Source organism: Nuphar pumila, chromosome 16 (genome assembly GCF_984573655.1).
Source record: "Nuphar pumila chromosome 16, dmNupPumi1.hap1.1, whole genome shotgun sequence".
In the NCBI taxonomy this organism is placed as follows: Eukaryota; Viridiplantae; Streptophyta; class Magnoliopsida; order Nymphaeales; family Nymphaeaceae; genus Nuphar; species Nuphar pumila.
Window position 1 is genome coordinate 77,795,650 of NC_143264.1, and position 26,406 is coordinate 77,822,055.

Sequence of the window (26,406 nt, forward strand, 5' to 3'; positions counted from 1 at the left end):
TAATCAGAAAGTGATAGAATCATACCTTTTGAGATAGCTTTTCTTCTAAAGAACGTTTGCAACTTTCGCATGCAATAACTTCTAAAACTGGGTGCCTACGTACATCAGAAGCCTTCAGAACTTGAAAACAAGCAGTACAATGAAATACTTTGGAACATTCCTTCATGTTAACACCAGAACCATTTCTATCCAGAAGATGTGCATCATCATCAACAATTTCAACCAACTCCTTCGAATGCAAATTAGGTTCAGTTTTCATCCTAGACTCACTGCTAACATGACCAGATGCATTCTTCTCATTAACATCTACATCATCATCGCTATCAATTATTACCATACGGCTCCTTTTACCTTCATCTTTACGATCTTCATGATCAAGAGGGCGTTTTGATGAACCCTTTCCAACTAAAATGGGTGAAGAAGGGTTTCCCATGTTAGTAGTATTGCAGGTGTTTGCCCTCTCCCCATTGAGTTCACTGGCAGCACCCAAATCATTAACCATTCCATTGTTTAAACCATGATCAGGATCAACACTAAGCCCCACCATGTCAAGTTCACCGTTTTGCAGCATAGTACCAACTCCAGAAGGCTCAATTGAGACATCTTTATGGATAATGTCCTGATTCGACAAAGAAAATGAAGGAATACATAAAGAAAATTCAGAGGCATAACAATCGGTTCGTACAGTTTGTGAATGAAAAGAAAAGAAAACGAACAGTCAAAGAAGGATAAAATATTTAGATCACAGCATAGATCATGAAAGCTGCAGGTTTATCAGCATTTCATGTTATAATTCAGAAAAGTTACATACTTCAGATACATAATGGCTTTCAAAAAATTAACAAATGTAAAAGAGCAAACAATTGATATACAACGGTCCAAAAGATAAATCTTCCACCTAATTTACGCATTTGTGATGGCATGTTTAAGGGAATTATGTACATGCATGATTACATACCTATACACAGATACATATGCAAGAAGATTATATATATATATATATATAAGTGTCATTATCCACCTGTTTCTTTCTAAGATTTCTGTGCCTCCTTTGCTTCAAACGAATTTGCATTTTTCGAGCAACATTCAAATCATCCTCTTCTACAATCTGCCATCATTACCAAAACCACATCTATCAGTATAGCACATTAAAATATCATACGATAAGCAGAGAATCCACTCATATGAACAATAACAAACTCAACATGCTACCATACTAATTATGAATTGCCCGGTAGCATCACAACACAGATATAGTGTTCTCAAAATTGATATGCTATCCTGTTCAATTTCATTACAAAGATCAAGTTCAAAAATAGTGGCTTGTCCATGTTTCAGGATATGTACATAATGACAGAAAGGAACACATGGTAATGTCGCTGTTTCTTCATATTAAATCATTAGAACACATCAGTAACATTTGATCACTTATACATTCATGCAAAAAAAAGTTGTCAAGCCCATTAATGTGTTAAAATGTAACATGTAATGTAAATACACATATAATATATATATATATATATTATTTTTATGATATATTTATATTTTTTATTTCTTTTTCATTTTTTATTTTTATTTTTTTCTAGTTCACATTGAACTAGATGGTCAAGATCTCGTTGGATCTTGACCATTCCTATAGTCGTTGGACTAGGCCCAACGACTCTTAGGAAGAGCTCTTCCTCTCCTCCTCTACTTATATAAAAAGGGGTGAACCCCTCCCTTGTAATTTAATGCTTCTTAAGCATTTTTTGTTATGAATAAATTATTATTTATTTCAAGTGTTCTTCCATTTATACCCTTTCAAGGGTCATGCTTGTAGTGTCTCCAATAGACACATATTTGTGAGTTGTTTGCGCATTTGTGGAAGATCACCATTTCATTACATGGTATCAGAGCCGCGGAGACCTTAGATCTTGAAGTGCTTTTGCCTCGATTTTCATGCCCCATTTGCAAAAGGTGTTTCATCACCTTGTTTTTTGTTCAAGAAGATTTATTTGAAGAAAGGAGGACTTGTGCTACAAAAATTGGTTTTGTATCCTCTCCTAACCTCTTGTTTTTTTATTTTTTTTCTCCTCCTGTCTATTTCTCTCTTAACCTTGTAAAAGATGGATGACAATGATAAAATCACCATCATACCCATAAAGCTAAATGATACTAACTATGTAATGTGGACTTCAATTATGAAGCATCACATTTGGGGAAAAGGTTTATGGGGTATAGTGGATGGTTCTGATTCGGAACTTAAACTATCTCTTACCAAGAAAGAAGGTGATAAGGAGGTTTCTCCAACGGAAGAGGAGAAGAGCAAGGCATTAGCCACTTATGAGAAAAAATGGAAAGAGTGGAGGATAAGGCATGCAAAAATTATGTTATGGCTAATTAATAGCGTTAACATTAAAAAATGTTCTAGTCTTGCTAAATTTGATCATGCCGATAAGGCTTAGGAATACCTTAAAAATATGTATTCCCTTAAAGATATTGCACATGTATGCAATCTACAAGACAAAGTTCGGACAATGACTCAAAAAGATAAATCTATTCGAGAATATTACAATGAGTTGTTCGAACTTTAGAAAGAGTTGGCTCTTCTTGAGCCCAAATGGCATTGTGTCGAAGATATTGAGATTCGCCAAAAGCAACTCGATATGGAACATTTCTATCAATTTGTGAATGGCCTAAGGCCGGAGTTTGAATCCACCAAATTGGCCCTTTTACGTCATGGAAGATTCCTTCTGTTGTTGATACTATAGAAGAGCTCACTATAGAGAAAAATAGACTTAGAAAAAGTACTCCAAAAGTTGATGATGACTCAGTTCTAGCTGTCTCTAGACCGGAAAATCATACTTGCACTTACAAGCCGACTCATTTTGAAAGGCAAAATGGTGACTTTGACAAACAAAAAGTCATTTGTCGTCATTGTCATGAACCGGGACACTATAGGCCTCAATGTCCAAAGTTAAAAAGGAGAGAAGAAAAAAGAGTTGCATCTATTGAATCTGAGTCAAAAGATCAAGATGCACCTGTATCAATGGCTCAATTGATGAAAATTCTTCAACCTCTTCTCAAATGGGTATCCTCCTCAACTGAAGCCTCAACTGGAGCAGTTGTTGCATCTTTCTCCTATCCAGGTAACTTTTCTTGGCTTTTAGATTCTGGTGCTTCTTTTCACATGACCCCGAATGTCAATTGCCTATCTGAATGTCTTAAAAATAACTCAAGTGTGTCAAAAGTTTTTACAGCCGACAGCACATCTCTTGAAATAAAAGGAGTAGGATGTTTTGAAATTTTTCAAAAATCCAAAAAAATTGTTATTCCAGAAGTTAGATATATCCCTAAACTAAATTTTAATCTCTTATCGGTTTCACAAATATCTGACTATGGATGTAATATCCCATTCTCTTCTAATGGTTGTTGGGTACAGGATCGCCAATCAGGAAAGCTGATTGGGGAATGTCACAGAGAAGGAGGACTCTATTACATTGACTTTTTGGAATTGCCCAAGAATGCATTTTGTTATAATGTTCAGAAATTAGATTTGGATTTATGACACAAAAGACTCGGGCATCCTCACATGTCTAAAATTCAATATTTTCCAAGTTTGGGAAAATTTTGTAATTCTAAAAGTTTTTCTTGTAAAGACTGCATTCTTGGCAAAACGAAAAGATTACCTTTTCTTAGTAGAACTTTTGTTCGTTCACAACCACTTGAGTTAATTCATTCGGATGTTTGGGGCCCGACACCAGTTATCTCCAAAGGTAGTTTTGCATATTATGTCATCTTTATTGATGATTTTTCTAGACATACTTGGATTTATTTTCTTAAACATAAATATGAAGTTTTTACCAACTTCTAAATCTTTCGTAAAATGGTTAAAAATAAGTTTTAAAATGATATTTTCATCTTTCGCATCGATTCAAGGGGAGAGTTTATATCCAAAGAATTCAAAAACTACCTCAATCTACATGGCATTACATATCAAAGATCATGTCCACACACTCCACAACAGAATGGCTTAGACGAATGTAAACATCGGCACATTATGGAAACTATTAGGACTTTGCTAATTGCAAATCAGGTTCAAAAAATTTTTTGGGCCGAAGCGGTCCTAACTGCCACCTACCTTATCAATAGGATGTCATCTTCCTCATTAAAGAATATAACTCCAATAAAAAAACTTTTTAAGTTAGCTCCAAATTATTCTAGGTTAAGAGTCTTTAGATGCAAATGTTTTGTTTTTACCAATAAAAATGATAAACTTTCCCCTCGTGCAATCTCATGTGCCTTTTTAGGATATATTGATAATCAAAAAGGCTACAGGTGTTTCGACTTTCAAAATGAAAAATTGTATGTGTCAAGAAATGTATCTTTTTTGGAAAAAGAAAGCTTCTTTGAATTCAAAAAATCCAAGGATGTCACTGAATATTTCTTTTTAATTGATCTTACTTCAAAATCCAATGAATGTGATTTTGAATGTGACCTTGACAATGATCAAAGTCCTATTGCTATTGAAAATGATGATAATCGAGAGCCAATTCATAAGGATGTTAGCTTACCATATTCAAGACGTAGAGAGCAAAATCTCCCATGTGCTTTAGAAAAATACTTCGAAGTTTCACCTAGAAGGACGTCTAGAATTTCTAGACCTCCTGAAAAAATTGTCTTACGAATCTTTTTCACCCACTTATAGGGCAGTCATTGCATTAATACAATCATATGTTGAACCATCATCCTATTCGCAAGCCAAAAATCATATAGAATGGACAGAAGCCATGAAAACTGAATTGTATGCATTAGAAAAGGCCAACACCTGAACTATCCAAGATATTCCTCCAGGTAAGAAACCTATACGATGTAGATATGTATACAAAGTCAAAACTAAAAGTGATGGAACCTTAGAAAGATATAAGGCCCGACTAGTGGCGAAAGGATATGCTCAAGAGTATGGTATCGATTATGAAGAAACATTTGTTCACGTTGCCCGCATGACCACTATCAAAACTTTAATAGCCTTGGCCTCAATTAGAAAATGGTTTATGTTTCAATTAGATGTTAAAAATACTTTCTTAAATGGGAATCGCATCGAAGAAATATACATGGAAGCCCCACCTAAAATTAGTATTCCTAAGGGTAAAGCTCTTCGTCTAGAAAAAGCTCATTGTGGTCTTAAACAGGCTCCAAAAGCCTGGTATGACAGATTTAGTCATGTTATGATTGATATTGGATTTCAACCTTGTTTAACTGACACTGCTTTGTTTATTAAGAAATCTAACGCAGGCATCATTATTCTTCTTCTCTATGTGAATGATATGATCAACACTGGCGGTGACAAACAGGGAGTTGCAAATATTAAAACTCTTCTTAAAACTCACTTTGAAATAAATGACTTAGGTTTATTAAGATATTTTTTAGGCATTGAAGTTGCTTATTCCCCACGTGGGTACTTGATATCTCAATCTAAATTTGCTTTTGATATTGTTTCTAGGTCTGAAATTACAGATGATAAGAAAGTGGATACTCCAGAAGTTATTAATGCTAAAATGAAGATTGATGATAGAGAACTTATTAATGACCTTACTCCTCACTGACAGCTTATTGGAGCTCTTTCTTATCTTTCCATTACTAGGTCAGATATAGCTCATGTTGTTCATACTGCGAGTCAATTTCAGCAAGATCCCACCTTTGTGCATATGGGAGCAGTCTTGCGAATTATTAGATATTTAGAGTCTTCTCTTTCATGAGGACTCTTCCTATCTGCTTCATCGTCTTTACATTTAATTGCATACACTGATGCTGACTAGGGGGAAGCAGATCAGGTCATGCTGAACATGAGCGTTTTTGCTCATGTCGACATCATGGCCATCTGATTTGCATTTTAAAAAGCTCAAAAGTCAACAAAACCACGTGGCATTCATCCAAAATGCAAACAAACGGCCACGATGTCAGCATGAGCAAAAACGCTCATGTTCAGCATGACGTGATATGTTTCCTGACTGGGGAGGTGATCCTAATAATAGGCACTCAACCACTGGTCTTTGTGTGTTCTTAGGTGAATCCTTGATTTCGTGGAGATGCAAGAAGCAGCAGAAGGTCACTCTTTCCTCCACCAAAGCTGAATACAGAGCTACGGCAACTGCCACTATGGAAGTTGTTTGGCTAAGACGACTGCTAACCGATATGGGAGTTGAAGCGATGCAAGCTTCAAAAATGTGTTGTGACAACAAAAGTATCATCTAAATAGAAAGCAATCGGACGTTCCATGAGCGAACCAAACACATTGAGATGGATTGTCACTATGTCAGAGAGGAATACTTACATGGAACCATCGATCTGCCATATGTTACATCCGAATATCAATTAGTAATTTTTTTCACAAAGCCTCTCGTTGCTCTTCAATTTCACTTTCTCTTAAACAAACTTTTGCTCATTGTACCGTAAGTTTGAGGCAGAGTGTTAAAATGTAACATGTAATATAAATACACATATAATATATATATTATTTTTATAATATATATATTATATATTTATATTTTTTATTTCTTCTTATTCTTTTTCTTATTTTTTATTTTTAGTTTTTTCTAGTTCACATTGAACTAGATGGTCAAGATCTCGTTGGATCTTGACCATTCCTATAGCCGTTGGACCTAGTCCAACGGCTACAAATAGAGTCGTTGGACTAGGTCCAACGACTCTTAGGAAGATCTCCTTAAGAGCTCTTCCTCTCCTCCTCTACTTGTATAAATAAGGGTGAACCCCTCCCTTGTAATTTAATGCTTGTTAAGCATTTTTTGTTATGAATAAATTATTATTTATTTCAAGTGTTCTTCCATTTGTACCCTTTCAAGGGTCATGGTTGTAGTTAGGGGTGGCAAAACCTGACACGACCCGCCAACCTGACCTGCCAACCCGCCTCTTAGGCGGGTTCGGGTTGGGATTAAGCCAACCCGTTTAATAAACGGGTCGACCCGCGTAACCCGTTTATTAAACAGGTCGGGTTCGGGTTGGGGGTATGCCAACCCGCCAACCCGTCAACCCGACCCGCCAACCTGACCCGAGAACCTGAGAACCCGTTTACCCGACCCAACCCATTTATTAAATGGGTTGGCGGGTCGTGTCGGGTTCGTGTTTGCCACAGCCGACCCGTTTAATAAACGAGTCGGGTTCGGGTTGAGGTATGCTGACCCGCCAACCCGTCGGGTCGACCCGCCAACCCAACACGATTGCCACCCCTAGTTGTAGTGTCTCCAATAGACACATATTTGTGAGTTGTTTGCGCATCTGTGGAAGACCACCATTTCATTACATAATGCACATACAAGATATGTAACTCCAATAACAATTAGTTAAATGAACTAACATCTCATTAGGCTGCATTATGTGATAGTGTTCTCAACTTTTTACAAGATGTGTCCTTCATTTTGACTCGGTTTTTGTAGCTTTATTCTCTTAAAAAATTCTAAACAATAGCACCTTCATGAAATTTTGGTACTTGTTGACCCTTCAAACCAGGCATAAGTATAAATGTTGCTATCTATGATTATGGCATTTAAGCTAGCTATAGTTTCATCAATGAGCCAAAAGAGAGATGGAAACTGGAGCATCAGTTTCCTATAAAATTAAGTGTTGTGTCAGGGAAGCAAAAAGCTCCTGCTAAGTCAGGGATGCCACTAATACACTTGATCTTCTCCCCTCGACATGGCCATAACAACATCCACAGATTAACCCTGGCAAGCAGACAACACAATCAAACATTGCAAACTCAAACCTTCCGAAAGTTTCTTTTCTGCTCATCAGTAAGGCCAGTTTCTTTCTCATTTGCAACAGCATCCGCATAAAATGGATCTTTGGAGCAACTTTCAATGTCATCTATTTCCTCCACCTGAGGGAATAACGTAAAACAAAATAAGAATGTTGATTATGCTACACATATTAACAACTGAACAGGAAACGCGAAGGAAAAAGAAAGATCTATCAAAAATTAGTTGTAAGATAGATAAGAGCTTCAATCAAAACTAACCGAAAATTACAAAAAAAACCACAAATATATGGTATAGGGTCAACCACACTTGAATGCACAACAGAAGACACAAGGAGAAAAAATAGATTAAAAAATTAGCTGTAAACTAGATAAAGGCTTCCAAAGTTCAAAAACACTGAAATAAACAAGAGCACCAGAAATATGTGGTAGAGGTCAAATGCACTTAAATGCACGTAATGGTGAACACTATGCTACAGAAATGACCAATTTAGGTTTAACAACCAGCTCATTTACCAAAAAAGGTTGAACTACAAAACGCAATACACTGGAAATAAACAAAAGCAATGATAATTGGTATAGCACTAATATTCATATTAAACCAAATCCACATCAAGCAAGTACAGGTGGATTTTGCATCCCAAAAGTAGTTTTAGAGCACAAGGCACACTATGCACCATAAACCCACATGATTTTTGAGAAAAAAAAGGAAAATTTTATTCGAAAACCAAACAGTATACTTGATGAGCTGCCACCAAAAAAAAACATCAATCACATTGTACAGAATAACTTCCAATTAGCCACCCACCAAGGGACCTCATTCGGTCATTTGATCTTAAGATATGCCTTTACACTGATTTTACCTGAGTGTGAATTAGTTCAAGCTTCTAGGCACAACCCTTGAATACCTGACCATTTCGCTCAAGCCAAACAAAGCACCAAGCTGACTGCACCGACCATTTACATATAAAACACCTTTTTTATCCTAAAAAGTACAAGTGAGCCCGAGAGAAGGCTCTGAATGCATGATTCTGGGGTTTGCTCAAGCGACAGCTCTGGGTCTACACTTTAGCAACGGAACACATGGCAGCTCTAATTTTCTCCACACTAAATTCTTTCTAATTCCAGCATTTTCTTCATGCAGATATATCTAAAAGGCACCCGACCATGATTGACAAAGAGTGAGTTGAAGCATTAAATTTCTGGAAAAGAATTGTGATCTCTCTCACCAGAATTTCCTCTTTTACAAGTTTGTCTCCAATCTTGATGGTGGGATTCATCCCTCTCATTAAAAGCTTCTTGATGAAAAATTTTTGTATCCCACTTTCCAGCTAGGAGATATGTGAGCCTTGTTTCCATATTATTTCCTTCTTATATCTCCACAACAATATTCTCACCAATCATCTGATCACCAGCGGCATGCACTTCCTACACCTCTGAAGTTAGAATTTTTGCTCCAAGTGCTTGTTAAGACGTCATAGTCTTTTATTTTATGGTTTTGGGTTTGGATCAGATATGGATCCAAGATCCAAACATGATGTGTGATTAAGTTATATTATTGAGGGCTGTTTAGTCATTGGTATTACAGCCCTAATCAGACTGTAACATAAAAGAGCAATACACGTGAACGGTTGCTGTGCTGCTAGTCAATTTTCTGGATCTCTCTCTCTCTTGTTCAAACACAACGACGAGCCGCTGCTGATCGATGAGCCACTGCAAGCCTGATCGATGTACCACTGCAGGTCTGGTAATACTTGGCATTCTTTCATGGTATCAGAGCAAGGAACGTGACTGGGTGCGATCAAACGTGCTCGATTGGGTTGTTCATTCTTCTTCAATCTGTAACGTGATTCTACCTGGTTGGGTTGTTGTTTTTCTGTGTTGTGAATCTGATCTTTCCCTCTTTTATATTTTTCCTGTGTCGTTGTTGTGAATTTGATTTTTTTTTTTTTGTCGTAATCAATCTCTCTGTGTCGTGAATCTGATTCCCTCATGTCGTCTGGTACTGTAAAGCTGTTTACATCATGAATCTGGCCTAGCTGGACTGAAACTGTTTTGTGATCAGTTCTGTGTTGTGAATCTGAATCCTAGATATCTTTTGGTATCGTAAAACTGTTTTGCATTGTGATCTGGTCTGTCTGGACTGGAACTGAAATTCTGCCAAAAATGTTTGCAAGTCAATCCCTGTTGTCAATGCTTCTTGTGGTATGATTTTTTTTCTTGGGTCGGTCTCTACTTTTGGATTTTTTTTTTGCTGAACGCAGTTCATGCTCATTATATATCTTTGTTAAGATCATCTCCTTCTAATGGATATACTTCACAATCCATGCTGTCTTCTAGTTTCTTGACCCAACTTGTTTCAAAAAAATTGAACAATAATTTTCTGACCTGAAAAAGGCAAATTATTCCTTTTATCTGGAGCCATGTGTCTTCTAGTTTCTTGACCCAACTTGTTTCAAAAAAATTGAACAATAATTTTCTGACCTGAAAAAGGCAAATTATTCCTTTTATCTGGAGCCATGATTTGTCTGGTCATCCTGATGGTTCGGTTAAAATGTCATCTGAGTTTATTACACAGGAGCAAAGAGATGACAAAGAGGCAATGAATGTAGTTTACATCAAAAATACTATGTGTCATGGGTAAAAAGGGATCAAGAGCTTATCTAACATCTACCCTCTCACAAGAGGTTCTCATTGAAATTTCAGATGACTGCACAGCTAAAGAACTATGGGACAGTTTAGTCAAGACATATTCTCAAATCTCAGAATCTAGAGTTATGTATCTAAGAAAAAAGTTTCAGAGTCTCAAGAAGAGTTCTTCGATTATTTTGGAATATTAGAACAAAGTAAAAGATATCATTGATCAGTTAGTGTTGGTTGGGGAGACTGTTTCTGAAATGAAATGAGGATCTTCCAAACACGAACTTAGATCCACACGAGAAGGTGTCTAAAAAGACACTAAAGCATAACCCTTAAAAAGGGTATAATGGAAAACAAAAGAAGAAATAAAATATTCTTTATTGATAGGAAAACACCAAATGCTTAAGAAGCATTGGAATTGAAAATACAAGAGGGGATGCACCCCTTTATATACAAGTGGGAGAGGAGAGCTCTTAACCTTTGTAGCCGTTGGACTAGTCCAACGGTTATAAATGTAATCGTTGGACTAGTCCAACAGTTACATTATTAGTTAAGTTCCAAGTGAAACTTAACTAATAATGTAAGTCCAGTTCTATTAGAACTAGACTTTCAAAAATTAAAAAGAAAATAGCAAAAAATACAAAAAATAAAAATAAAATTATATTAATATATATATAATAATATGAATATTATTATATATATTTTACATTTTAACACTCCCCCTCAAACTTACAGTACAATGAGCGAAAGTTTGTCTAAGAGGAGGTGAAATCTGGGAGCAGCGATAGGCTTTGTAAAGAAGTTTGTTAACTGATACTCTGAGGTAACATATGGCAGATCAATTGTCCCATGTATATATTTCTCTCTGACGTAGTGACAATCCATTTTAATGTGCTTGGTGCGTTCATGAAATGTTTTGTTGCTTGCAACGTAGATCGCACTTTTGTTATTGCAGCACATACGTGAAGCTTGTATTGCTTCTGCTCCCATATCAGCAAGCAGGCATCCGAGCCAAACTACTTTCATGGTCGTGGTTGACATGGCATGATATTCGGCTTTCGTGGACGAGAGGGAGACCTTCTTCTGCTTTTTGCATCTCCACGATATCAAAGATTCACCCAAAAAGACAAAAAAACCAATGGTTGAGTATCGGTTGTTAGGATCACCTCCCCAATCAACATCATGTATGCAATTAAATCAAGTGAGGAAGTAGAAGACAAAAAGAGCCCTCTCGAAAGAGAGGTCTTGAGGTATCTGATGATACGCAAAACTACTCCCATATGAACAAATGTGGGAGCATGCTGAAACTGGTTTGTTGTGTGCACGGCATGTGCTATGTCTGGTCTGGTAATGGATAGATAGAAAAGAGCTCCGACTAGCTGTTTGTAAGGAGTAGGATCTTCAAGGAGTTCTCCATCATCAGTCCTCATTTTTACATTGACAACTTCTAGAGTATCTACTTTCTTATCATCGGTAATGTCAAACCTCAAAACAATATCAGAAACAAATTTAGTTTGAGATAGTAGGTAACCCTTAGGAGAGTAAGCAACTTCAATACCTAAGAAATATCTTAATAAACCTAAACCAGACATTTCAAAATGAGATTTAAGAAGGTTTTTGATGTTTTCAACTCTCTGTTTATCGATTCCCGTGATGATCATATCATCCATGTATAGAAGAAACACAATGATCCGTATATGTGAACTTTTAATAAACAAAACAGTGTCAGTCAATACGAAGTGAAAACCAATATCAATCATAACATGACTAAACCTGTCATACCACGCTTTGGGTGCTTACTTAAGGCCATAAAGAGTTTTTTTCGGGCGAAGGACTTTACCCTTAGAAACATTGAGACCAGAAGGGGCTTTCATGTACACTTCTTCAACTAGGTTTTCATTTAGAAATGCATTTTTGACATCCATTTGAAATATGGACCATTTTTTTATGAAAGCTAAGGCAATTAAGGTTCTGACTGTTGTCATACGAGCAACAGGGGCAAAGGTTTCTTCGTAGTCAATGCTATATTCTTGGGCATAACCGTTGGCCACAAGACGGACTTTATATCTTTTAAGAGTACCATCACTCCTAGTTTTAACCTTGTAAACCCATCGACACCCTATAGGTTTCTTCCCAAGTGAAAGGTCTTGAATAGACCATGTAGAAGCCTTTTCAAGTGCATATAACTCAATTTTCATGGCTTCTACCCATTTGACATCATTCTTGGCTTGATAGTACGAAGATGGTTATTCATATGAGTGAATTAATGCAATAACTATCCTATATGTAGGAGAGAAAGATTTGTATGACACAAATTTTCCTAGATGTCATGAGACTCAGGATGACCTTCTAGTTAGAATTTCATAATATCTTTCAAGTGCACATGGAAGATTAGGCTCTCGTCGTCTTGAATATTGTACAGTAGTATCTCTATGAACTTCTTCATTGTCAACATTGTAATCAAGGTCAATAATACCTTGATCATCATCAAAGTTATAGTCATGATCATATTCATCAGATTTTGATGTTAGATCTAACAAAAAGGAGTACTATGTGACTTCCTTTGGTTTTTCAAAATCAAAGCTCTCTTTTTCTAGAAAAGAAACATTTCTTGATACATATAACTTATTATTTTTGAAGTCAAAACACTTATATCTTTTTTTATTTTCAGCATATCCTAAAAAGGCACAAGGAATCGCAAGGGGAGAAAGTATCATTTTTGTCCGTAAATATAAAACATTTGCATCCAAATACTCTCAGTCTAGAGTAATCTGGAGAAAGGTTCCAAAGTTTTTCGATTGGTGTTAAATTTTGTAAAGAAGAAGAAGGCATTCGATTAATCAGATAGGTAGCAGTCAAGGCAGCTTCTGCCCAAAAATCTTTTGGGACTTGATTTGCTATTAATAGAGTCTTAGTGGTTTCCATAATATGGCGATGTTTTCATTCTGCTAGCCCATTTTGTTGGGGTGTATATGGACAAGACCTTTGATGTGTGATGCCATGCAAGTTAAGGTAATTTTTAAAATCTGTGAACAAGAATTCTCCCCCTGAATCTATGTGAAAGATGAAAATTTCATTTTGAAACTAGTTTTTAACCATATTATGAATTGTTTAAAAGTATGAAAATACTTCAGACTTATATTTTAGAAAGTAAATCCATGTATGTCTGGTCATCAACAAAGATAACATAATAAGCAAATCCTCCTTTAAAAATTATTGGTGCAGGACCCCAAGCATCCGAGTAAACTAATTCAAGTAGTCTTGAAGAGACAAAAGTTCTATTCAGAAATGATAATCTTTTCATTTTGCCAAGAATACAATCTTTACAAGTAAACGTTTCGGAATTACAAAATTTTTCTAGATTTGGAAAATGTTGGATTTTGGCTATATGAGGATGACCGAGTCTTTTGTGTCACAACTCCAACTCATTTTTCTGAATGTTATAACACAAAGCTTTCTTTGGCATTTCCAAAAAATCCATGTAATAGAGTTCTCCTTCTCTATGGTCTTCCCCAATCAACTTTCCTGACTGACGATCTTATACCGAGCAACCATGAGAAGAGAATGAAACATTACAACCATGGTCAGATATTTGAGAAACGGATAATAAATTTAAATTTAGTTTGGGAATAAATCTTACTTCTAGAAGAAAGAAAAATCAGTTTTATGGATTTTTTTCAAAATTTCATATTCCTTCTATTTTAAGAGAAGTTCCATCAGTTGTAAAAACTTTTAACACTTGTTTTATTTTTAGCGCATTTAGATAAACTTTTATCATTTGGGGCCATAAGGAATGAAGCACCAGAGTCAAGAAGCCAAGGAAAGTTACCTAGATCGGAAAAAGATGAAGCAGCTGCCCCAGTCGAAGCTTCTGATGAGGAGGAAGCTCCTTTGAAGAGAGATTAGAGAATCTCCATTAGCTGGGCCATAGAGACTGGTGCATCTTGATCTTTGGGCTCCGATCCAGCAATCACAACTCTCTTTTCTCTGAGCTCTTTAAGCTTAGGACATTGAGGCCTGTAGTATCCCGGCTCACGACAATGATGACAGATAACCTTTTTCCTGTCATAATCAACTCCTTGGCGGTTAAAATGGGGTGGTCTATATAATCGTACATGATTCTCTGGTCTGGATACAGCGAGAACAGAATCATCTTCAGCCTTTGGAGTATATTTCTTGATTCTGTTTTCCTCCACGGTTAATTCCTCTATAGTGTTGACAATAGAGAAAACTTTTCCTCGATGAAGAAGAGTCGATTTCGTTGACTCGAATTCCGGTCTTAGACCATTTACAAATTGATAAAAATGCTCCATATCAAGTTGTTTTTGTCGAAGCTCAATATCAACTGGACAATGCCATTTTGGCTCTAGAATAGCCAATTCACCCCAAAGTTCAGATAATTCATTATAGTATTCTCGTATAGTTTTGTCACCTTGGGTCATAGATCTAAGCCTTTCTTGAAGATTTCACACATGTGCAATATCTTTTAGGGAATACATATTTTTGAGATATTCTCACGCCTTATCGGCATGCTCAAACTTGGCAAGACTAGAACATCTCTTTATGTCAACGCTATTGATTAGCCATGACATAATTTTAGCATGCTCTATTCTCCATTCTTTTCAACTCTTTTCATAGTTGGCTAAGGCTTTGCTTTTTTTCCCTTTGATCAAGGGAACTTTTTTATCACCTTCTATTTTGGTGAGAACAAGTTTAGGTTCCAAATCGAACACATCTACTATGCCCCACAACCCTTTTCCCCATATGGGGTGCTTCATTATTGAATCCCACATTTCATAATTTGTGTTGTTTAGCTTCATGGGTATGACGGTGATTTTAACTTGATCATCCATCTTTTACAAAGGTAATAAAACAAGTAGAAAAAAGAAATAAAAAAAGAGAAAGAGAGAGTAAGAGAAAGCAAACACGATATTTTGATGCAACGAGCCTTTCTTTTCTCTCCTTCCTTTAAAAGGGGCTTTAAAACCCCCAACCAAAGTGATAAAACACCTTTGCAAGCTTGGCACGGAAAACGAAACAAAAAATCTTCACGGTGTAGGATGAACTTCTGTAATGCCCCAAAAATTTTAACCTTAATTATAGTTCAAATATTGAAATTTTGAGATCATTTTTTTATAAGTAAATCAAATCTTATAATGCAGAAACGATTTTTAAAAACGGTTAAGACTTTGGGCGCAGTTACACTAAAGATAACAATAAAATCAAAATGTACGGGATACACACATTTCAAACCACATACAATATAAGACTGAAATATGAAGAGTTTTAATTTCATTTCAAATCAGAGTATGAAATACTTCAGTCTCTACATGATCAAGTACTTCAAACGAAAAGGTCATGAATACCAAGATCGCAAGGTAAGAGTGGACCCTCGAGGATGCAGCTCGACCAGCCCTTCGCTCCAACTACTCATCGTACTTTACCTGTATTACCTGTCCCCCCATAAAACGGGGTCAGACTCGCTAAAGTCTGGTAAAGCAACCCAAACTCAAACTTAAAGAAAACATATCAAGCATTTAAAGGTAAAGATATATTATTCATATATCGTCAAGTGATAGACAAGGGAACGTCCTATGAGTCATTCATTTCACGCATTCGAACATAAAGCATTTAAAAGCATTTGATCACTTAATATTCTAATCAACCTTAACTCACATAATAAAACATAATCTATGTCACATGGGTGCAGGTGCGGGTGCGGGTGCGGGTGCGGGCGCGGGTGTGGGGATTCGGCACTTCCAAAAAACCCGAGTACGGGGGTGCGGCAGGGGCAAAAATGTAATATATATAAGGGGGTCCGGGGGTTCCCCCGACGCGGGTTTTTTCAAATTTCATTTTATATACAGTTGCACGATAGTGCACCCATCTCGTCAGGAGAACAGTGAATGCTAATAGCCAGCAAGGCTACCACCATCATTATCAGTCATTATGGAGAGAAGCAAGGCTACCACCATCATTATCATTTATTACGGAGAGAAGCAAGGTTACCACCATCATTATCATTTCTTATGGAGAGAGAAAATCCTTTACGAAAAAGAAGGATTTTGAAAAGGCAAGAGCAGCAGGAGCAGCAGCAGCTGTCAGCAGAAATTTTTTTTTTAAAAGTTCCGCAGCCCATTTCATAGGGCAAATTTAAAAAAAAATCCAAAAAAAATGGACCTAAATGATCCTGGGTGCGGTCAACGCACCCAGGATCGGGTTGACCGCACCTGCTCCCGCGTCGAGTCGATTCGACGCGGGTACGGCACCCTGCTAGCTGAATCCCTGTGCGATAGAGCATAATCTATATGCATTCAAGTCATACAAGTCATCGCATATATATATATGCATCTAAGACATTCAGATCATTGCAGCATTTTTATATGCATTCATAATTCTTATAAATAATAAGTCAAATCACATTTGACCATTCCAACGTGAAACACGCGCACATACCTTATAAGTAATTTAGTTAGATATTCATAATACGCATCAATTATGATATATAGGTGTGATATATTTACTCAGACAATCATAATGCAATCATTTGAAATGAAACTATGTAGGTATGATGTATCATTCACCTAATAAGTCAAAACTAGTCATTTGTAGACGTGATGTGTCATTCACCTATACGCTAACAGAAGCATCACAATCATAACCTCATATCAAGATCTAAAATCAATAAGAATTTGATTATTATATTTGAGTTCAATATATAATCATGCTATAATAGAAAAGCCAAATCTATAGATTCATAACTGGCTATCTCAATCAACTCAGAAGATCATCACAATTCATCATAGCATTTCATTTATTCATAATAAAGATTTACAAAATCCACACCGGATCACCTGGTCTGGGAAATGTACAACCTCACAAGGAGTTACTGCCCTGGATGAATGGTTTGCTTGGTCTTGGACAATGCACATCCTCACAGGAATATACCGTCTTCGCGGGCTACTCGCTCTTAGACAATGCACTTCCTCACAGAGACTTATCGTTCTAGCCAGATTACCTGATCTAGTCATGCACACCTTCACAGAGAATCCTTTGGGAACAGTTTCTCAACGAGTGTCATATTCAATGAAACTATTGTGATACATGCATCAATACAATTGACCACTCTTAGGGTCGATAGTCATCAACACGGGCATAAGCATGTATACAATCAAAACATCACATCATATATCACTTCATATGACATTAAAATTATAAAATCACGCATTTAACCAATAAGGTTTCATGAACCAAAGTTCACTATTGAACTTAAACGTTTATCGCATGTATTCATAATTTCATTTCACGTGACATTTAAATCATATCATATATAAGCATATTATCCTACGCATCATATAATCGCCACAAAGAACATTGTACTTTGTAAATTGAACCTCGAAGCATGCGTAAAAAAACATGAGTTTTATGCATGCATACGTGAACATGCACATTTCATAATACGAAGCAACTAAACCTCAACATACATAACTCCTACGTAGTTTGAGATTTGCACACACGATAAAAGTCATATGCATTTTTTACCACATGAATCGATATATCACCTTAGATATAATTGTGTAAGATATTGACTATCTTACCGTACATCATACGTACATATTTCTCAAGCAAACAAGACATACAAGTTCAATACAATTTATAATGTTCGCATGCATTCTTTTATACAAGAATAAATGAGTCCATCATATGACAAGACAATATATATAACATTCAGTATGCATCGAACACGACTTATACATATCCATAGTAGTTATATGTGCACCATGTATCAAATTCATACAAACGCACAAAGCAACGTAGTATGCACAAACCAAAGTATGATGGCACACATTGGGTATATATTATACATTCACAAGTGCATGAGCATTCAAACGCACACATAGGTATACCTGCAGCAAACACATTCCATATTCCACTAACTACAATGATGACAAGCATGATCTCCGAATTACAATCACAAGAGTCCTAGATATTCATAACTAAGTGAAGTGTGTGAGCATAACTTATATTTGCAATTCATTTAAATATTGAGTGCAACGACACCATGCTTACACAATTAGTGCCTAAACATGCTCTACCTAAATAATGTGAAGAATAATGAATCGAAATTCAAAAGACCGAGGAGTTTCGAAGTCCACAAAGACCGCTACCCAAGCAATACAATGAACCCTTCGTGTGCGATCGCAAATGCCAAAAACTCAATGCCAATTATAATAAGATTAGCCAAAAATAGCAAATTACCCTATAAATCATTATCAAGAGCCAAATAACACACAAATACACTTCAATAATTTACAAACTCCATCAAAAATATATTTAAATATAATATATATATATAAATAGTGATTTATAGCCCAAAATAGTTCGATAAATGCAAATTATACCCTTATTGGCTTGAATGAACAAATGAACATGTAATAAATAAATAAATGAAATTCAAAAGTTAGAAACACATTTCTAATTTGGAGATAAAAAATGAGTTCTTTATTTATTAATAATCCTTAAAAATTATGGGTTTTACAACCTCGCTCTGATACCATGAAATGAAATGAGGATCTTCCAAACACGAACTTAAATCCACATGAGAAGGTTTCTAAAAAGACACTAAAGCATAACCCTTAAAAAGGGTATAATGGGAAACAAAAGAAGAAATAAAATATTCTTTATTGATATGAAAACACCAAATGCTTAAGAAGCATTGGAATTAAAAATACAAGAGGGGATACACCCCTTTATATACAAGTGGGAGAGGAGAGCTCTTAACCTTTGTAGTCGTTGGACTAGTCCAACGGTTATAAATGTAACGGTTGGACAGTTACATTATTAGTTAAGTTCCATGTGGAACTTAACTAATAATGTAAGTCTAGTTCTATTAGAACTAGACTTTCAAAATTTAAAAAGAAAATAGCAAAAAATACAGAAAATTAAAAATAAAATTACATTAATATATATATATATAATAATATGAATATTATTATTATATATATTACATTTTAACGGTTTCCAATCGTGACAAGGTCCAACAGACTCTAGTTGGCTTGGGGCAGGAATATCACGTTATTTCTACTACATTGTAGTGCCTTCCTATTCTCCCATCGTCCGAAGATGTAAGACCTCGATTACTTCAGTATGAAATGAACCTCAAGAATGCTATTGGAGACTATGGGTTGTCACAAGATTCTCATGAGGTGTTGTTTATGGCTGCAAATAGAGGAAGAGGAAGCTACCGAGGAGGCCGTGGCCGAGGAAGAGCGGGTAATCAGGGAGGCAGAAGTATTTTGCCTTCTTCTAATGCTCCAAATCCAAATAGTGTTAACATTGGGGGCAGACGTGTTCCAGTTTGCTTTACATGAAGAAAACTTGGTCATGTAAAAGCTAATTGTTATCACAAAGATGATCGAGCCTATAATGCTGAAGATAGTTTTACTTATCATAAACAGTTGGACAAAATATGAATTAGCCACATGCTCGAGGAGAGAAACTTTGGTAATTTGAATGGCATTAGTTGCTGCAATAAATTTCTTAAATCTAAAACAGAATGATCAAGGAGTTTGGTACGTCGACTCTAGAGCAGCTATTAACATCACTGGAGATGCAGGTAAACTTTCTAGACCAGTTGTAATGAAATGGCAAGCTCCACGAATGCACTTGAATCTACTCAAATGGAAGTATCTAAAAGATACTTTAGACAAGACCCATAAAAGGGTATAAATGGAAAAGCATAGCAAAATGCTTAAAAAGCATTTAGAGGAATAATTTACATGCACCCCTATTTATACAAGAGTATTAAGGAGCTCTCTCTTTCTAGCTGTTAGAACTTCAAAGAGCTAGAAAGTTGGTCAAGTTTCAACTGGAACTTGACCAAACTAGATCTATCTAGTTCTAATAGAACTAGATACCAAAAACAAAAAGAAAAATTACAAAAAAATTAAAAAGTATAAATACAAAAATATATAATAATATTATTATTATTATACATGTGTTGTTTACATTTTAACACTCCCCCTCAAACTTATGGTACAATGAGCGAAAGTTTGTCTAAGAAGAAGTGAAATCTGGGAGCCGCGAGAGGCTTGGTGAAGAAGTCTGTTAATCGGTATTCTGACATCACATATGGCAGATCAATGGTTACATGCAAGTACTCCTCTCTGACATAGTGACAATTAATCTCAATGTGTTTGTTGCGCTCGTGGAAAGTCCGGTTGCTTGCGATTTAGATTGCACTCTTGTTGTCACAACACATTCATGAGGCATGTGTTGCTTCAGCTCTCATATTAGCGAGCAGTCGCTTGAGCCAAACAACTTCCATTGTGGTGGTTGTTATGGCTCTATATTCAGCTTCAGTGGAGGAAAGAGAAACCTTTTGTTGCTTCTTGCACCTCCATGATATTAGAGATTCACCTAAAAATACATAGAAACTAGTGGTTGAGTGCCTATTATTAGGATCACCTTCCTAGTCAGCATCAGTATAAGCAATTAAATCTAATGACGACGATGCAGACAAGAAGAGTCCTCGTGAGAGAGAACTCTTTAAATATCTAATAATACGTAAAACTGCTCTCATGTAAACAAAAGGGGGAGCATGTTGAAACTGGCTAGTTGTGTGTACAGCATGTGCTATGTCTGGCCGAGTGATGGAGAGATAGGAAAGTGCTCCAACAAGTTGTCTGAACGAAGTGGGATCGTCAAGACGCTCTCCATCATCAATTTTTATTTTAACATTGACCAGTTCTGGAGTGTCCACCTTCTGGAGTGTTCACCTTCTTTATCATCTGTACTGTCAGGCCTGGAAACAATATCAAAAGCAAATTTAGATTGAGATATCAAATACCCACGAAGGGAATATGCAACTTCTATTCCTAAAAAGTATCTCAATAATCCTAAATCAGACATTTCAAAATGAGTTTTAAGAAGAGTTTTGATATTGGTAATTCCCTGTTTGTCGTCTCCAGTGATGATCATATCATCCACATAAAGAAGAATGATGATGATATCTGCATCAGATTGCTTAATAAACAAGGCAGTGTCAGTCAAACAAGAATGAAATCCAATATCAGTCATAACATGACTAAATCTGTCATACCAGGCTTTTGGTGCATGTTTGAGACCATAAAGGGCATTCTCAAGATGAAGTGTTTTACCCTTAGGAATACTAATACCAGGCAGAGCTTCCATATAGACTTTTTCAACAAGACTCTCATTTAAGAAAGCATTTTTTACATCCATTTGAAATATATGTCATTTTTTTATAGAAGCCAAAGCAATTAAAGTTCTAACAGTGGTCATACGGGCCACAGAGGCAAAGGTTTCTTCGTAGTCAATGTCATACTCTTCAGCATAACCTTTGGCTACGAGTCGTGCATTATATCTTTCTAGAATCCCATCACTTTTGGTTTTGACTTTATAAACCCATCTACAGCCTATAGGTTTCTTTCCGAGAGGAAGGTCTTAAATGGACCAAGTGTTGGCCTATATGAGGGTGAAAAAGATTCGTAAGAGACAAATTTTTCGGGAGGTCAAGAAATTCTAGAAGTCCTACAAGGGAGAACTTCAGAAAACCTTTCTAATGCACATGGTGGGTGTTGCTCTCCAACTCTTCGTCTTGAATATTGCATACCAACATCCCTACTGGTTTGGTCTTCGGTATCATTTTCAAAAATAATAGGACTTTGATCATTGTCAAAGTTATATTCAAAATCCTCTTCATTGAATTTTGAAATTAAATCGATTAAAAAAGAATATTCAGTAATATCTTTGGATTTTTCACTTTCAAAAGAACTTTCTTTTTCTAGAAAAGACATATTTCTTGATATATATAATTTGTCATTTTGAAGATCATAGCACATGTAGGCTTTTTGATTTTCAGCATATCCTAAAAAGGCACATGGGATTGCACGGGGGAGAATTTATCATTTTTGTTTGTAAATACAAAACATTTGCAACCAAAAACTCTTAATCTAGAGTAGTCTGGAGCTAAATCATAAAGTTTTTCAATTGGAGATATATTTTTTAATGAAGAAGATGTCATTCTATTGATGAGATAGGTGACAGTTAGAGCGGCTTCAGCCCAAAAACCTTTTGAAACTTGACTTGCAATTAGCAAAGTCCGAGTGGTTTCCATAATGTGACGATGCTTGCGTTCCGCAAGACCGTTTTGTTAGGGGGGGGTGGGCATGATCACTGATGAGTAATACCATATAGATTAAGATAGTTTTTAAATTCTCCAGACATAAGTTCTCCCGCTAAATTAGTGCGAAAAATGAAAATATTACTTGGAAATTTGTTTATAACCATTTTATAAAATATTTGAAAGTGAGCAGAAACTTCGGATTTATGTTTAAGAAAATAAATCCAAGTGTGTCTAGAAAAGTCATCAACAAATATGAAATAATACACATAACCACCTTTAGAGATAGCTGGTGCGGGTCCCCAAACGTCTGAATGTATTAACTCAAGAGGTTTTGTAGAGACGAAGGTTCTACTAGAAAAAGGTAATCTTTTCATTTTACCAAGAATGCAATCTTTACAAGCAAAATTTTCATATTTACAAAATTTTTCCAAACTTGGGAAGTATTGGATTTTTGACATATGAGGATGGCCAAGTCATTTGTGTCATAATTTTGTTTCTAATTTCTAAACATTTAAACAAAATACATTCTTTGGTAGTTCTAAAAAGTCCATGTAATATAGTCTTCCTTCTCTATGGTCTTCCCCAATCAGCTTCCCTGACTGGCGATCCTGTATCCAGCAACCATCAGAAGAGAAGGATTTATTACTTCGATAATCAAAAATTTGTGAAACAAATAAAAGGTTCAAATTTAATTTTGGGATATATCTAACTTCTGAAATACAAAAAGTTTTGGATTTTTTGAAAACTTTCAAAACATCCTATTCCTTTTATTTCAAGAGATGTTCCATCTGCGTAAAAACTTTTGATAAACTTGAGTTATTTTTAAGACATTCGGATAAACATTTAGCATTTGGGGTCATATGAAATGAAGCACCAGAATCTAAGAGCCAAGGGAAGTTAACTGGACCGGATACAGATGCAACTGCCGCTTCAATTGAGGCTTCAGTCGAAGAAGATACCCCTTTGAGAAGAGGTTGAAGAATCTCCATCAGTTGAGCCATGGAAACAGGTGCATCTTGATCTTTTGGCTCGGTTTCAACAGATGCTACCCTCTTTTCGTCTCTCCTTTTTAGCTTCGGACATTGAAGCCTATAGTGCCCCGGTTCATGACAGTGGTAACAAATAACTTTTCTTTTGTCAAACTCACCACTATGTCTCGCAAAATGAAGCGGTCTATAAGTGCGAGTATGATTCCCTGGTCTAGACACAACTAGAATTGAATCATCATCAACTTTTAGAGTACTCTTTCTAAAACGATTTTCCGCCATAGTTAGTTCTTCAATAGTATCCACAATAGTAGGGATTTTACCACGATGAAGTAGAGCCGATTTGGTGGATTCAAATTCCGGCCTTAATCCATTCACAAATTGGTAAAAGTCTTCCATATCGAGTTGTTTTTTACGAAGCTCGATATCTTCGACGCAATGCCATTTTGGCTCTAGAATAGCCAATTCTTCCCAAAGTTCAGACAACTCATTATAATATTCACGAATAGTTTTGTCATTTTGAGTTAATGTCCGAACTTTTTCTTGAAGATTACACACATGGGCAATATCTTTAAGGGAATACATATTTTTGAGGTATTCTCATGCCTTATCGGCATGTTCAAATTTAGCGAGGCTAGAACATTTTTTAATGTCTATGCTATTAATAAGCCATGACATTATCTTTGCATGCCTCATCGTCCACTCTTTCCATTTCTTTTCATAAGAGGCTAGAGCCTTAGTCTTCTCCTCTTCCGTTAGAGGGAGTTCCTTATCACCCTCTTTTTTGGTGAGAGATGGTTTAGGTTCCGAATCGGAACCATCCACTATTCCCCATATGTGGTGCTTCATAATTGAAGCTCACATCACATAATTAGTATCATTCAACTTCATGGGTATGATGGTACCTTATCATGGCCATCCATCATTTACAAGGGTGTGAAGAAGATAGTAAGGAGAAGAAGAAAGAAAAAAAGAAAAATAGAGAAAAAGGAAGAAAGGGATACAATACAATGTTGTTGCTAAAGTCCTTTTCTCCAAATGGATCCTCTTGTAGTTGATAGAAGAGTGATAAAACACTCTTTTGGCAAGTGATGAAACACTCCTTTGCAAGTGACGAAACACTTTTTTATAATTTTTTTTAAGTTTTCAAAAATATATTTTGAGGCTTATGCTTTACGCCTTGCCTCAATTTTTGGTGGAGAGTCTCGCTACGCCTCAACGTTTTTCACAACATTGCTCCCAAATAAACTTTCACTCATTAAACTGTAAGTTTGAGGGGAGTGTTAAATTGTATCTATATATAAAACTATATATAAAACTATATATATATTATATTTCTTTTTCTTTCTTTTATTTTTTTCCTTTTTTGGACTAAGTCAAACTAAATTGACTAAGCTCTCTAGACGTTGGACTGTTCCAATAACTAAAAATCCAGCCATTAGGAAGGTCTCTCTCTCTTCATTTTGGCTCTCTTAGCCCTCTCTCTTCTCCTATCTTGTATATATAAATAGGGGTCTTCCCCCCTTTGTAAGGTATGCATTTTGCATACTTGTGATATTCAATAAATTATTATTTTTAAATTGTGAGCCTTCTTTTGTATACCCCTTTGTGTGTTTTGAGAGCTTGTTCTTTGAAGAACACTTTGGTGTTTGTCCACTTGATATTGGTAGACATTTTGGTTCGTCATTGAAGGCTTCTTGTATCTTTACACAACCATCCATGAGCATCTCTGCAAATCCCTCTATCCTCAACCACCAAAATTCAAAGTAGAATTTTCAAAGGGTTTCAGTCCATCCCCCTCCTTGGGCAATTTCTACCAAAAAACTATCCAATCTCTTCAATTATGGAACTTGATCTATTATTCAACCATGTAAACTTGTCTCCTCTCGTAGGCAATCAATCCACTATCTTCCACAAATTCATTCTTAGATAGGCATATTGATACAGTCCTTCAGCCACAGTGGAGTGTTGAAATCTCGAGCTACAGGCCATGGCTTCCCCGCAAGCTATCTTACCTGCTCAATTCCTCGCAAAACAAGCTCTTCCTAGAAGAGACGACGGCCCATAGACAACTGTGAACATGATGGGAGAATCTCTTATAACATTATGGAGAGATACTGTTAAGGATCAATCCACCACATGGATGCATAAGCCATTCAAACCCCTCTGTTAAGATGTATATATATGTATGCATATATGTATTAGGTATACGATATAAATATATATATATAAATGTATTTTTTATTTATTTCTTTTTATTTTATTTTTATATTTTTAATGACCTTTGAAGGGCATTTTTGTGATTCAGTTGGGCTATCCAACTAGCCGTTAGAACTACTTAACAGCTAGTTATTCTAGCCGTTAGGATGCTCTAACGGCTCTCTCTCCTTTCCATTTTGTATATAAATGGGACCAAGTCCCTTGCATATGTATACATTCTTTGTGCATTTGGGTACTAATAAAACATTATTTTTTAAGAGTGTTTGTGTGTGCTCTCTTGGGCCCTTAGTGGATATTGTACTTGTGCCTCTTGTGAGGTGTGTGGGCACTTCCCCTATTCCATTACATGGTATCAGAGTGTTGAGCTCTTGTTTCTTGTGATACTTGTCATTAAAGTGCTCATGTGGACGTGAGCTAATGGATTGTGCGATCGTAGGTCGTAAGTTCGTAGTGTTCAAAGAGTGTTGCTATCCACCATCCATTCTTCTCCATCTTACTATCATTTTTTATCACTATGGAGGACAACCATGAGTCTAGCACCATCATCCCCGTGAAGCTCAATGACACCAACTACGTAATGTGGGCTTGTATTATAAAGCACCACATTTAGGGAAAAGGACTGTGGGGATTGGTCGATGGTACTGAAAAGGAACCAAAGC

At 36.1% G+C, this 26,406-nt stretch overlaps 1 protein-coding gene across 4 annotated transcripts in view; it reads right to left on the reverse strand.

Annotated features, from left to right (window-relative positions):
* LOC149813720 (protein CHROMATIN REMODELING 20-like) overlaps positions 1–26,406 on the reverse strand; it is a 104,823-nt gene that overhangs the window by 49,003 nt on the left and 29,414 nt on the right. For all 4 annotated transcript variants that reach the window (XR_016428235.1, XM_089991343.1, XM_089991345.1 and 1 more), the window contains exons 8-10: positions 7,763–7,876; positions 1,022–1,108; positions 26–619 (exon numbers count right to left, since the gene is read on the reverse strand). Coding sequence is in view for 3 of the 4 variants with exons in the window: in XM_089991343.1 (XP_089847469.1) it covers positions 26–619; positions 1,022–1,108; positions 7,763–7,876 (795 nt within the window). In the remaining variant the exon portion in view is untranslated. The remainder of the gene's footprint in view (positions 1–25; positions 620–1,021; positions 1,109–7,762; positions 7,877–26,406) is intronic.